Source organism: Callithrix jacchus, chromosome 2 (assembly GCF_049354715.1).
Source record: "Callithrix jacchus isolate 240 chromosome 2, calJac240_pri, whole genome shotgun sequence".
Classification (NCBI taxonomy): domain Eukaryota; kingdom Metazoa; phylum Chordata; class Mammalia; order Primates; family Cebidae; genus Callithrix; species Callithrix jacchus.
The window spans coordinates 50825944-50841291 of record NC_133503.1 but is presented as its reverse complement, the minus strand read 5'-3'; the positions used below and the strand labels follow the sequence as shown (position 1 = coordinate 50841291).

The following is a 15348-nucleotide window of genomic DNA, read 5'->3' as shown; positions in this document are numbered from 1 at the left end:
CAGATTCACCAGGGTGGGAGGGGGTTGAATAATCCTGTGCAAATTGTACTATCTAAATATAGACAGAAATGTACAAGGATTATCAAGTGGAGAGAGGCATAACTACTTTCGCATTAATATGGAGCCTTTGTATTTGGAAAAGAGTTGGGAACTTTTGGCCTAGGGCATAGTGAAGGAGGAGGATGATTTTAAGTGATTGACACAATAACAATAAATTATTAGTGAGCCCATTCTTTTCCAGTCTTTATTATCTCCAGAAGTCTTGTTAGGTGCTAATATGCCTCTAACGCCTGTCCAACACTTGCTAGACTTCTTTGTAACTTAGTGCAGGCCTTGGGCTCAGAACATTGGCAAGCAGCAGATCACTAGAATTGTAAACTCTTATCTTTCTGTCTTGTTGCCATTGTATTTGCTGTTATGGTTCTCTCCCATTATGGCTAGTAATACTAGATTTCTATTTGTGAGTAGTGAAACATAGTTCCCTTTTAAATAAATCTAAATTTAGAAGAAGAGAGGCAATTTAATGAAAATAATTAAGTGAATAATAGTAGAGGTGGTGAACAAACAGGGCAAAAATTATGAAAGTGACACCAGGAAACAGCTGGTAAAGAATATACAGGAGGGGCTGAACTGGAGATTCTCAAAATATGCTACTGTGAATCACTTGACAAAACAGAGAATCATTGGGTACTTCACAACAATTTCTTCTCCATTTTTAAGTGTGGTAAATTCAGAGCAGTGTATATACAGATTGCTAGAATTCAGACACATGTTTTGATTTGCTTGGATATAACAGGGTAGAACAAGCTTCAGAAACAAATACTAATAATAGCATAACTCTCATGATTTTATCCTCCTCACAATTTGCAGATGACTTTCCCACACGTTGTAGCATTTGTACGAGTCCACACTGGAAAATTGAAGTTCTAATCCCTTCTCTCTTTAAAGTGCGGTGTGACCTGAGGCCAGTTACTTAACCCCCCAGAGTCTTCATTCCTTCAACTTCGGCTCAGTGCCAAGGTTTTAAGTGAGCCAGCAGCTGGGTGACCAGACTGCAAATACCTTACTGCAGACATACAGGTTAGAATAACCAGAAGACTCTTCAGCTTTGGGGAGGGTTCTGGTATTAAATGTCATGTTATGCTAATAGCAAATGGTATGGGATAATTTGGGGCGAATTCATTCTCCCACTATACTGCCTAATAGGATTCAGGCTTATGAGAGAGGCCTAAGGGCAAAAAATTGCTTGTGCTCCAGGAACTGCTGGGAGGAAGTACTACATTCCCAAATCTTATTATCCCAGAGGAGGGGCTGGAGGGAGTACGGGAGCTTATGAAAGTGTCATAACTGCCACTCCCAGAGAGGTTCTAGAAGTGAATTATAACAGCAGAAAAGTCGTAAATCACTAGTTACATGCCTGTGGTCCCCTCTGCCCACACCAGAGTCACATAGCAGCCATGAGTCTGGTGCTGAATGGAGAAAACTGTGGGCCATGGGAAGCACCTGGGAGGGCTTTCCAACCATGTGGGGTTCACGGTGCAGCAGAAAGCCGTGTGAGACAAGGAGCAGCCTCAGACCTGCTGTGAACTGCTTCAAACACACACACACACACACCCCACATACACACACCACGCCACAAGAGAAAAACAATGTATTGTGTGCTTACTGTGTTCTAAGAACAGTCCTAGGTATTTTTAACTGTGCTACCTCAGTTATTCCTCGTGCAAAAAAATTCCTTGACAGGTAAGAAAACTAAAGCTCAAACAGGTTAAGTAACTTTTCCAAGGTGACACAGCTAATAAATGACTAAGACAGGATGAATCCCAAATCATCTGTTCTTTTCACTCTTTTACACTATTCTGTATTATATTTCACAGTACATTTCAAAAACAAACACATGCAATATGCACATTACAGACATAAATCTACAGAAGCATTTTACACATTCACACCCTATATCCCATTTATACATACACCTCACATATACACACAAAATGCCCATACTAAATGCCATGCTTAACGTATATACACATGAACACAGAAATTTACATTTTGCACATACAAACCTATGTGACCCAATTCTCTATGCACCTGCAAACACCCCCATGCACACTCTAATCCCCACATACGTCCATACACAACCATCCATCTGTGTACGTAACACATATATACAATCATACCTAGAAACCCACCCACATCAGACAAACTCACCTACATCCATAGACACACACAAAGAAACTAGTGCATTTGTTCCTCATCCTGTCCATCAAAATTAGCTCCCCAGGATATGAGTAAGGATCTTCATATTATTAAGCAACAGTGTCTAAATACTCCTAGACTACCTTCTGAATCTTCAAAGCAATACCACATTGCTTTCAGTATTTTCCATTACTGTGTATAATAGTCTAATTATTTTAAAATTGTTGATCCATGTATAAATATTTATGAACACTTTTTACTAGCCAGAATATTTGATTAATTAAAGTAGCACATTATTCATTCATTCATTCATTCATTCATTCACTGTGCAATTACTGAGCACCAATTAAGTATGAAACACCATGGTAGACACAGCAGGGAATGAAAGAACAAACAAACAAATAATAAATAAAACCACCATGATTCCTGCTCTTAAAACACAAACTCAGATAACTACATCAGCACCTGATGAGTGAGCTTGTGGGGGATGGGGGTGTGGGGAAGCAAGGAGACAAGATGACCGGATGGCTCTGAGGCTTCTAATCCTAGAGAGTGGAAGTATATTGACATCATCTGGAGAAACAGATCTGAAGGAGCAAGTTTGGGAAGGAAGCTGTAGTGTTCAGTTTGGGGGATATATTTGAGGCACTAGCAGAACATTGAGATAAATGTGTCCCTCAGGTGTTTGCAAATGAGGAAGGGGGTTTTAAGGAAGAGGCTAGTGTGGTGACAGATTTGAGACTCATCCATTATTAACTGATTGCTTAAACAGTTACAACTGATGAGACCAGAAAAGAAGCTGAGAGGAAAAACAAGACAGGTTGGGTACAAATCCTTGGGGAATATTATGTGCTGCTTGACTAGGTGACAGAAGCTTCCACCTTACACACACACACACACACACACACACACACACATCTCTATGCATTTCCTCCAACATTCCAGCCTCACAAGCTCATGTCAGTGCTGCTCATGGCTCCTAGCTATCTATCTCCTGGAAAAAATTTCAGTACCAGCAAACCTCCATTGCCCAAAGCAACCCAAATTAGTGTTCTTCAACCCTTGAGCCTCCAACACTGACTCTTATTGAAATCTATATGCTTTAAGAGCTTGATGTGGCAATTCCTCAAGGATCTAGAACCAGAAATACCATTTGGCCCAGCAATCTCATTATATGCCCAAAGGATTATAAATCATTCTACTATAAAGACACGTGCACACGTGTATTTATTGCAGCCCTGCTCACAATAGCAAGGACTTAGAACCAACCCAAATGCCCATTAATGATAGAGTGGATAAAGAAAATGTGGTACATATACACTATGGAATATTTATCCAGCCATAAAAAATGATGAATATGAGTTCATGTTCTCTGCAGGGACATGGTTGAAGCTGGAAACCATCATTCTCAGCAAACTAACACAGGAAGAGAAAACCAAAAACCATGTGTTCTCACTTATAAGTGGGAGTTGAACAATGAGAACACATGGACACAGGGAGGGGACCATCACACACCAGGGCCTATTCGGAGTTGGGGAGCAAGGGGAGATAGAGCATTAGGACAAATACGTAATGCAAATGGGGCTTAATACCTAGATAACGGGTTGATAGGTGCAGCAGACCACCGTGGCACATGCATACCTGTGTAAAACAAACCTGAGTACTCTGTGCATGTGTCCCCAAACTTAAAAAAGAAGTAAATAAATAGCTCAACAGAGGGAAGCTCATGTTCTTAATGCATTAGTAATTCATACTGTGGTGTGAAAGAATCCCTAAAGCCACTTACTTGAATGGGTGTGGGGTGGAGGAGAGGTGACAGAAATATCATGAAGCATCCCCACAGTTTGATTTGAAATCACCTCACCCTTGATACAATGAAGTGGGATACTACTAATTTACTCTGGGTCCTCTGTCAGTCCCTTCCGCTAACTGAGCCTCAGTTTCCCAAGTGAGATTTTCTGAAGTGTATGCTTCTTGAGACGGTGATCCCATAAGTATAAGCATATAAGCTTGTCAAAGCTTCTGAAGAGACTTGAGGTAAAAATGCCTGATAAAATTTGTGTTCCAGAATGCATCTGACTTTAGCAACTTTTTAAAAAATTGGTGACTTTGATTCTGAAGATAAACCTTGAGGAAATGGTAAATTACTTGATCTATAACATCCCTTCTGTCTGTGTTGCTCCATGGACCTATGAGAGTACAGGTGCCCAACACAGGGTAAGGTCTACCAAAAGACTAACCGTCCAACCTCCTCTCCCAGGGAGACCCAGCTGCCAAGTGTGATTACTCAAAATCCCAGAGATGAAGCCTTAAAAATGTCAGTGGCTTCTCAGCAGACACTTAGCTGCCTGCCAGGATCCCATGCTGGCTGATATTTGGGCTGGGTAAACAATTTAACCTGGGCCTTACCTCACTAAAGACCCATATAACCTGTTTCTCCCACTAAGGGCACTCTTGTGTTTCTACAGGGGTTGGACAAGGCTGGGATCTGATCACAGCCAAGAGAAAGAGCTGTCAGTAACCTTTTGCTTTCCTCTCTTCCTCCTTAGCCTTGCTGCTTCTAAGGAGGCTGAAGCTGCCCGCTCTGCACCCAAGCCTATGTCACCCTCGGATTTCCTGGATAAGCTAATGGGGAGAACCTCCGGATATGATGCCAGGATCAGGCCCAATTTTAAAGGTAGAGAGAACATTCCTTCCAGACCCACAGGGAAGTGCTTTCCCAGATTACAGCAGCAAGCAGAATGGTATTACACACAGATGGTAAATACACGATATGAATCCCATGACTCTTTCCTCTACCCAAGGCAGACATTCTTAATCAGTTCAGTCTTCTCTCCCACCAAGCCCAGAAAAAGCCACAGAGGATTCAATTTAATAGCACCTCTGGTTTCCAGGAGTCCAAATCTGAATTAAAAACTATCTGCTACCTCTTGTATAATAGGAAGAAGGATAAACATGGAATGTGGAGAAATGGGTTCAAGATTGGGCTCAGGCACAGACTTACTCTCTGAGCTTAGATGATGAGCCTCTCCCTTTCTTTGAGCCTCAGATTCTTCATCTGTGCAGTGATGGGCTTGGATACTTCAGCAGCCTTTAGGCATATGCTTCCCAGAGCTTTCAGACTTACAGCAGGTGCCCCCAAAGGAGAAGTAGAGGGCATGATGAGCAAGCCCACCCTGCTTCTCCCCAAGCAGCTTCCCTTTTACTTTCTATAAAGGGCTCCCAACAAAAATGCATCAGCTGACAGTTTCCCATGGGCTAACAAATACGTTGAAAATGTTTAGTCTAAATCAGAGTCATCATTTCAAATCCCTCCCATGGTCGAGTAGATAAATGAGTGAGGCAAACCAAGACTAAGACAATAGGGAGTGGTAGAGACTATGAAGAAATAGAGGTACTGGCTCCTCTACAGGGGCAGCCTCTCCTTAGCCCCAGCCTGCAGTTGCCCTGCAGAAATGTAGGCCCCATGTTGCCAAAGTATCATGTATTCCAAGAAAAGCCAGGTATTGAGATCTATGTGAGACCTCCTAATTCCTAAAACATGTAAATTTAAAAAAAAATGTGTTTAATCCCCTGTGGGTGGCCAACTTACATACTCTAGTCCAGGTGATCTGAAACATTTTTTTTAACCTCTCATAATCCTTTGGGAACTTAATCAATGTCTATAACCAAGAGACTAGTTCCCTTTGTTTACTGATGCCTTAGGAGGTTGCAGCTATCTCAAACTGCCAAGCAGAATCCAGCAGGTGCAATCTTAAGGACTTCCTTGGGAGCCTATAAACTCTGACCTTCCTCCCGGCACCCTTGCAAAAATCTTATTCCAAGGACCTGCAGTCAGCCTCCTAGACAAGCGTTGATTTCAGGTGCCCTTCCTCATTGTTCCTTTTGGCTCAAGTCCAAGACCAAACAAGGTATGTGACAGCTGGTAACAGCTTCCTAATATTTGCTCACTTTGTCCCCTGCTCTCAAGTCCCCTTCTCAGAGTGCTTGCTCCGCACAGCTCTGCAAATAGAAAACGTTCTGGGAGATGCACGCAGGTCTCTGTTTGGGCCCGCTCTCCACCCGTTTACCTCGAGGCTCCTTCACTCCCGCCTGGACCTTGCTCCCGAGGCCATAGCTTCCAGCATTGTGAGCTTTATCCTTGTGGTTACCCCAAGGATAGGTAAGTCAAGAACAAGGTTGCTGCCCCAGCACACTCAGCTCAGGCCTTCACCAGGGTCACCATCTCAAATACCTAGAGGGGCAAGACAACTATAGTATATTAATGAAGCAGGATGGAGAGAAGAAAATAAAACCCGAAAACATGGGGCTCATCTAAGGGCAGCCACTTCTCAGCTCTTGCTGATGGCTGTCAGGCAGGAATGCAGACCCTGTACAGCCAGGCCTTCCAAGAAAAGACTTAAGTCTAAGGTTTTATCTGAAATCTTGCAAACTGACAACTAAATCACCTCTTTAAAAAACACTGTTGGCCAAATCCAACACTTTCAAGAACCGGTTAGGGCCCTTGGCAACCAGGTTGCATCCTCTGTCCCTCGCTGTTTTTAGGCATCCCGGTCCACCGCGCCCCCTGGTGGGCTCTCTCAGTACTCCATCCTGAGTAAAGGCGGCATGGTCTTGCTTTCCTGAGAAATGTGTTGAATGTGGGTTCATCCAGGGTTTATATGTTAATTATTCTTTGTGCATGCCACTGTACTTGACACGTTCAGTGAAAAGCCTTCATGAACGAATGAGTGAATGAATAAATAAATAAGCCCACAAATATGCTACTTAGAACAGTTAAGTGACTTTTTCAAGTCATGCTATCAAGACCAGAGACTTTAATCCAGTTATTCTAACTTAATTCTTTGTCTAATAACAATGATTTATTTGTTTGTTTGCCTATTTATTTATGTACTTTGCTTATTTACTTACTTAGCAATGGACATTTTTAAGAAATAAAATATTGCCCTGACCACTGAATCAGGGCCCTTCCAACCTTCCCACTCTGAGAACCTTGGGCCCAATATCCACAGAACTAGATCATCTTTTAGGCCTCTCCTAACACTGCACTAGCCTTAACCCCTCCGACCCCGCACCTGACTGGGAATGAGGTGCAGCTTCCTGGAGCCTCACTGTAGGAGCTGAGAGGTTTTCTCTGCCCTCTTTTTTGCTGAGGCCTGAAAAATTTCCAAGAGGATTTTATGCCCTGAGCCCTTTGATGCCTTTCATGCTTCCACCCGGACACAAATCAGATTCCCCAAAACCCCATTCAAACCATAGAGCTCCTCAAAAGGCCATTGAGGATCAGGCCCCCTGTGACTCCAACCTGATAGAAGAGGGCTGCATTGTTTAAAAACTCTATGAAGGGATCCATCACTCATTAGCTGCCTTAAGTGCTAGAAATTTTCCCTGCTCCTGCCCCTCGTGAAAACACTGGTAGCAAGGAACAGCAACCACAGTCTGCAGAGTGCAATGGCAAAGAAACTGTGACGTGGAAATAAAGGGCCCTAAGACAGCATTCCAGTTCTTCTACTTACCTAGCAGGCATGACCCCACTTGAGTCACTTACTTTATCTCGGCCTCTGTTTCTGCATCTGTAAAATGACTCAGCAGAACTAGGCCATTCCAGCTCTGCTAGTGTCTTCCATATGATTTTGTAAATTATAATGGCTCCTAGGATCAGGGGCACAGCCCAATGCAAATAAATACACAATAGCAAAATTAAACTTTAATATTTAATGAAATATATACATTATCCTGCTGCAAAAGGCAGCTGGATTGTAATTTTCTCGAGGATAATTTAATTTCAGATTTATTTCAATGAATCGCACCTCCCCATAGGATCCTTTTGGCCTGCACCCCCTCACACACATAAATCAGAATCTAATTTATATGGAAGTCACAGTGCCAGACACTTGCAGGGACTGGGTGAGAACTCTGTGCACGTCATTCCAAGGCATAGGCAGAAACTCCTTGGGGTATCTTAATGGCGTGAGGCAAAAAAAAAACAGGTCTGAGTCTAAATGAAGGAGAAAAATTCTGACCATTCAGGTTTTTTCCACCTGACCTTTGTTTAGGTGGAAGTGACAAGGAGGCAGACTTCTGCTCAGCACATGGAAAAATATATTTAGCAGACAGAGCTCTCCAATTATGGAAAGGGTTGCTCAAGACAAAATCAGTTTCCCACTGCTGGAAGTATTCAGGCACTCAGCCTTGAATGGGTAGTCAGTCTACAGCAGTGGTCCCTAAACCTGGCTGTGCATGAGACTCACCCAGGTAGCTCTCTGAACACTAGACTCTTGGGCTAACCTCCAGAGATTTGGTTTCACTGAGTGTGGGGTTGGGCCAGAGAATCTGTAATTTAACAAGTTCCCAGATGATTCTCCTGCAGATAACCCTGTCTGCACTAGAGTTTGGGAAGAAATTGATGAGGTGAGCTTTAAGAAACCTTCCAGCCCTGAAATCTTATAACCCTGAAATGCAAATGGATAGCTTCTATAAAGGAATTCCAAACCACTGAAGCTGAGAATGACTACCTAGAACAAGAGCTACTCTCTCTCAAGATTGATGAGGAAATTGAGACCCAGGACAGAGAAAGGACATTGCCAAGGTCAAACAATCAGTGAGTGCTGAAGTTATGTCTAAAATCCAGAGGTCCTGATAATCCCTTTAAGGAAAAATGTGGATTCTCACCCCAAGACTAAGTCCTCTCCTATATGCCAAGACTTCTGATCTTAGCTTAGTTTGAGCAAAATGCCTAGGCTACTCTTTCAAGAGGGACAGAATGCAATGGGTGCTAGGGGGCATAAGGACATACCTACTTTCTTCTTTCCACAATCAGAAAACTTTGGTTCAAGTCCTGGTTCTACCACTTGTTAGTTAAATGAGACTGGATGAGTTACCAAAACTCTTGGTGCTACCTTTGTCAAGTAGGAACAAGCATTCTGCCCTGCCTACCTCAGTACCTCATGGGAATCAAGAAACTGAATCTGAAAAGAAAATCACAAATCGCAAATTACAATCTTCATGTGAAAGGTTGGGACCTTTTATCCACGTCCTATTCATCTTCAAAGTCACCTCCAGGTCATCACCTTTCTGAGATCTTTCCTGCTTCATTCTCCAGAACCTCTCTCACTTGGACTCCTGATGCTCTTACCACTCTTACCCATGGTCTTGCATTTCCCTTTGGTTATTTTATGTCAGCCCTTTTTGTCAGCTTATTTGGAAACCCAGTACTGAAAATTCTGGACTCTGCCACTGTCTCTGTGACTATGAGCATGCCCCTTCCTTCCTCTGAACCTGTTTCCTACAGACTAGCCATTCAGATGAGCACCCTTGGAGTTAGACAAATCTGAACCCAAACTCTGGCTCACCCATTTGCTAGTTATGTAACCATGAACAAAGAACCTCTCTGAGCCTCTGTTTTCTCACCTGTAAAATGAAGGTAATAACCATACCTTCTCCTGGAGTTGTTGAGAGGATAAAATGATGTTAATGCTCTCAGCACAGCAGTAACCCCTTTCATGTTTAGTAAATGGCACCTGCTATAATTAATAGTATAAAGTGAAGAGATTGGGCTTCAATGAGACGACATTTCCTCCAGCAATGAGATAGCAAAACAGTGAATAATCCTCCATTTCTTTCCTATACTTTGTAGTAGGATTCAAAAAACTTGCTCAGAAAGTATTTAACTAAGTCTGTAGACTTCCCTTGAGGTTCCTTCTGGATTCCTCAGCTGGTAATTCCCGTCAATGCCTTTCAGACTATCATTCTTGGTTCATAAGTTCAAGGCAAGGAACTTGCTGTTCCTTGTGATTCCCAAGATGGCCTCCAAATGTTGTAGTCATAAATATATTTCAGCCACAAATTAGAAGGCAGCCAATGGGACTTGGGAAAGGAATTTCAACCATATGGCAGGATGATGAATCATCCCGTGTTAATGAAAGTACATCTCAGCTCAGCCTCTGGTGTTCTGTACCTGGTGCTCACTTGGGGACCAGGAAATCTGGCATAGAGATGTTAAACGGTGGCTGGGAATTCCAAGTGGCGGGGGGGGGCAGGTAGAGAGCAAGCAAGGATCTCCTCCACCAAGGGCAATCTATTCCAGAAGTCAGTGTTCTAGGAATGGGTCCTATCCTGTGGGTTCTTCCATGGCCATGGGACTAAGCAGGAATCTCTCTTGATTGGCAGGTCCCCCAGTGAATGTGAGCTGCAACATTTTCATCAACAGCTTTGGTTCCATTGCTGAGACAACCATGGTGAGTAAGTCAAAACACAAGCTGTTAGTTTCTGCTGGGGATATCTCTCCATGAAATATTTATCCTCTGCATTGGTCTCCACCAAGGAGGTGGGGAATCAGCTGGGTTTTCTTCAAGTCTCCAGTGGTATACCATGAGGCTCGATGTCTTTACTGTCACACTAAATGTTTTCAGTAAGGATATAACATCTGAAAATGGTTAAAGGGTTAGCAGGGCAAGCACCTGCTAAACATCCAGGATTACAGAAACAAAATTGTCCGACAAGTCAAATTTTTAGAGTAAAAGAAAATGTGAAGACCTGTTTTTAAGTTTAACATTCAACTGCAGAATGGCAGGAGATTCATTGCTGGTTATAGAAGCTGAAATGGGTATATTGGGTTAATTGTATATTTCCTCTACTGTCGAATACATTTAAAACTTTTCACAGTAAAAAAAGTTTAAAATAAATCAATTACACTAGAAGAAATGGCTAAAAAAAAATACCAAAATTGGAATTGTGATTATCTCTGAATTATAAACTTATGAATAATTTTTATTTTCTTCCCATGGTATTTATATATTTTTCAAATTTCTGCAAGGGATGAATATTACATTAATAATTATAAATAAATATAATGATACTTTAAAACATTTCTCAGCTGTTTTTTGCTTTTCAACAGAAAAACAAATTATACTTATGTTAAGGAAGTGATCTAGCTTGTGAAAAAATAATCAGGGCAGCCTACAGTTAACTGTGACCTGTCCATTTCTGGACATCCACCTGCCCCCAATCTACTTCAGGTTTCCACTGTGGCTTGCTTACATGACTGCAAAGGGTTCTCATTGGCTTCCAGCTGGCCCCCTTCCAGTCTACTTTTTCCCACACTGGCCTTTCCAAAACACAAATCTAACCACAGCACTGCCTCGATTTAAACCCTCCCTACGGCTCCCCATCACCCTCAGCGTTAAACCCAAATTCTTTTGCAAAGATGAGGAGGCTCCCTGTGATTCACCCTGCTTCATCTCTTCCCTCTCCCACTGCATACTCTAGCTGCACTGATTGCTTACTGCTCTCCATCCAGGTTGTCTCTCACTCCCTGCTTTACAGGTTTCTGGGGATTGCTGCTACGCCGCTGCCCAGAGCACCCACTCCAGCCTTCTTTCCCTTGCCAATTCCTATCGTCCTTTAAGACTCAGGTTAGAATTATTTCCATAGAAAGCCTCCCCACTCTAACATGTGTGTACGTGTGTGTGAGTTCATGTGTGCACTTCACCCAAGGCTGGGAGGAGTCCCTTCTGTCCATTCTCAGGACACATTTTACAGTTTCCACAACAGCACTTGCCACTTACAATCACCACTGTACCAGCCTGCTTATGTGTCCCTCCTGTCACTCTACTCTAAGTTCTTTGTGGGCTGGTATCTTGTCTCGTTTTCTGTGGTGACCTCAGCTGGCACAGTGATTCAATAACAGATAGTCAACGGCTTTTTAAATAAATAAACCAAATCAATTATATTGCCTATCAATTAAAACCAGTATTTGGTCCTAAGCATTTATGGAGATTACACGCAAACTTTCAGTCCGAGGCTGGCAAAAATCACTGAGTTCTGTAGGTGAGGTTTCAAATGATCTAAAAGCTGTCCTTTGCAAACAGGCCTGTCTTGATGTGGCCAAGAAGACTGTGCCCACATTCAGAGGACAAATGGTGAAACTCCCTAAAGTAACAGACCTCTTCTTTCCAAATGGAGATGGCCCCACCTGTTAGCTAGGAGCAAACACAGGTGCTTTGCATTGGGTATCCAGGTGAAATAAATAGCCAAGTTCTTTTCACTTTTGAATGGATGTCTTACAAGCACTCTTAATGAGCCCCTGTGCTTTTCTTCTCCTCCTCCAAGATCAGAAGCATGTTGACATCTGTATTAATCATAATCTGTACAGTGAGTGTTGACACTGCCACTCTTTCCTCAATGGTAAGTGGTTATCAAGTCAAGTCAGGGAGTGGACTACCTGGTTCTATAAAGGGCCTGGTTATTTGAGGATAGGCACACATATCTGCACTTGTTTCCCTATAGTGACCAACAGAGACCTAATTTCTTCATACAGATTCCTAAAAAACATAGGTATAGCCCTGCTTCATGTAGTGGTTAAAAGCTCAGCTCTGGAGTCACATACACTGAGCTATCTGTGAAGTCTTTAAGCCTCAGTTCTTCATCTGTAAAGTCCCAATGGTAATTAACATACTGATATCATTAAGTTATTATGTGTAGTATGTAGAGAAAAATGTTTTTTGTTTTGTTTTGTTTTAAGACTGAGTTTCACTCTGTAGCGCAGCCTGGAGTGCAGTGGCGTGATCTCCACTCACTGCAACCTCCGCCTCCTGGATTCAAGCGATTCTTATGCCTCAGCTTCCCAAGTAGCTGGGATTACATACATGTACCACCAGACCCAGCTAATTTTTGTATTTTTAGTAGAGATGGGGTTTTGCCATATCATCCAGGCTGGTCTCGAATCCCTGGCCTCATGTGATCCAACTACCTCACCCTCCCAAATTGCTGGGATTACAGGCGTGAGCCCCCAGCCTAGAAAAATGTTTTTCATTGTACCTGCTTTGTAAATGTTCACTAAACATTTTTTATGCTGGTAATGATGATAGAGACTCTGGACACTGAAGCCCCAACATTATCATTGATGATTTGCTGTGCAATCTTGAGCAATCCTTAGACTTCTCTGAGGCTTGGTTTCTTCCTCCTTTCCTCTCCACCCCAACCCCCACAACCCTCATCTCCTACTTCCCACCCCACATCTTCTGACTACCTTTTCAGACTTCACTTCTGCTGCATTTTGCTTTCTACAGAAACAGTGTAGCAGAGTAATTAGATAAAGTCTTCAATGCCCAGACAAAATTTGAGGCTCAGCTCTGTGATTTTGGCCAAGGTATTTAAGTTGGCTTTCTCATCTGTTGAAAATGGGGATGCCCATAGCATTCACCGTGTGGCCTGCTGTGAGTATTAAGAGATAATGCACAGAAAGTGCAAAGTGCAGTGCCCAACACAAAGTGCACATGCAATGATGCCAGCTATTGTTACATGCCATTTATAATTTTCAGCACATTTTCACATTCACTCTCTCATGTGATTCCTTCACCAAACGTTTAGTCTTACAATGGCTCTGTAAAGTTGGCATACTAGGTTCCCCATTGTACAGCTGAGAAAATGGAGATTTGTACAGATCATATCACAAAGCTAGTTAGTGACTGTGCAAGGATTAAGATCCAGTTCTCATATCCCATAGACAAGTGTTTGTTCTGTGCCACACTGCTATAACTCCAAAGAGCACAGACTAAAACGTTTTGAGGACCAGGACCTACAAAGTACACATAAGCAACAGTCTAAGTGCTATCAAAAGTGGAAATCCAACCCAATAGCATGCCCAGCTCCCCCCAAGAGAAAATAGTAACTAACAGTAATGGAGATAATCAACAAGACAACCCCAGAAGAGATGGCCCCCTGGAGAATAACTAAATAATCTTCAGACAGGAAATGAAGGATCAGCTATGATGTGCTGCCTTGAGGGTAGACCACAAATGACATAGTTTTCTTCCTGTTTATTAAAGTTAATCCCAAGTAGGGCAGGGGGTGCTATTTCCAAGCTTGCGCATTTCATAATATAGTGGAATCTCATTTAACATCACCAATGGGTTCTTAGAATCTGCAACTTTCAAGAAAATGACTACAACACAAACCATTTTATTTCTCATCAACATTATAACAAAACAACATTATTCAATAAACTGCTAAATGTCATTTCACTTAAACTCTGTTCCCAATAATCTATCCAAGATGTTAAATGAAGACTTATGTACTGTGATTTTTTTTCCACTAGCTTCTTAATTATTTATGTGTATAACTTACTTTGCAGATGCTATAGGGGGAAAAGTCTCAGATATAAAAAAAATTGAGAAATTGCCTAGTTCAGCTCTCTATTTTCTGGAGAGAGATCTGGTGGTTAGAATGGTAAGGTCACTTGAGCAAAGTCACACAGCATGAAATAGGTGTGAAAGAAACACAGGTCTGATGCTCTCTGCAGTGGTCAAAGATTCCCCTCCCTTCAGCTTCTTTCCCCTCTAGCTTCCAACAACCAAAACTTTCGGGCCACTTTCCCAATTAGAGCCTCTTTCCTTATCACTCAGAGTGTCTTTAGGAAACTGGTATTAGTGTAATAATAAGAAGAACAACTTGTTCTGAAGAACTTATTATATGCTGCTACATATCAGGCAGAGAACAGACCACTTCGGTATCTGTCACCTAATTTAGGCTTGATAAAAACCCCCATACAGTGGGAAGGATTATATCCAGTTCACAGATGAGAAAGCTGAGGATCGGAAAAGTTAGGTTATTTTCCTAAGGACACACAGCTAATAAGTGGCAAGGGTAGAATTTCAACTCAGTGCATGGTCTCGTAGGCCAAATGTAAATATTTAATTCCTGGATGTTTGGGACTACCCACCCCTTGCTTGTCCCCTTTCATCACAGAGAATTAGAGCAAAAGAGAACTTCAGCTTGAACAGACATAGAAACTGGAGGCCTCCTCTGAAATCTAGGTGGAAAGAAAAAATAAAAATAAAAGAAACTGGAGGCCAGAGAGAGGATTTCACTTACCCATGGATGCACACACACAGCTAATTACTGGCACAGTCAGCCCAAGCTCCCTGACTTCCAGCCCAGAATCTGCCTCTGCAATCCCACAAAGAGCTGGTCATGCACCATGGGTCCAAGGTAATATGGACATAGTCCTGGTGTCAGAAACTTTCCAGGCTGTGTTTGTTCTCCAGAAACAGCAGGAGTGCATAGCAGCTCTATAAACAGCTGGAGTACCCAGGCTTAACTGCCTGCCTCCCAGGACCTGGCTTTATTCACCGAAGCTAACAGACCTGA

General features: G+C 42.4%; 1 protein-coding gene across 2 annotated transcripts in view; it reads left to right on the top strand.

The window, feature by feature from the left end:
• The window catches only part of GLRA1 (glycine receptor alpha 1), a 106245-nt gene that overhangs the window by 25183 nt on the left and 65714 nt on the right, over positions 1 to 15348 (top strand). For both annotated transcript variants that reach the window (XM_002744410.4, XM_002744411.4), the window contains exons 2-3: positions 4749 to 4876; positions 10369 to 10436. In XM_002744410.4, coding sequence (XP_002744456.1) covers positions 4749 to 4876; positions 10369 to 10436 — 196 coding nt within the window. The remainder of the gene's footprint in view (positions 1 to 4748; positions 4877 to 10368; positions 10437 to 15348) is intronic.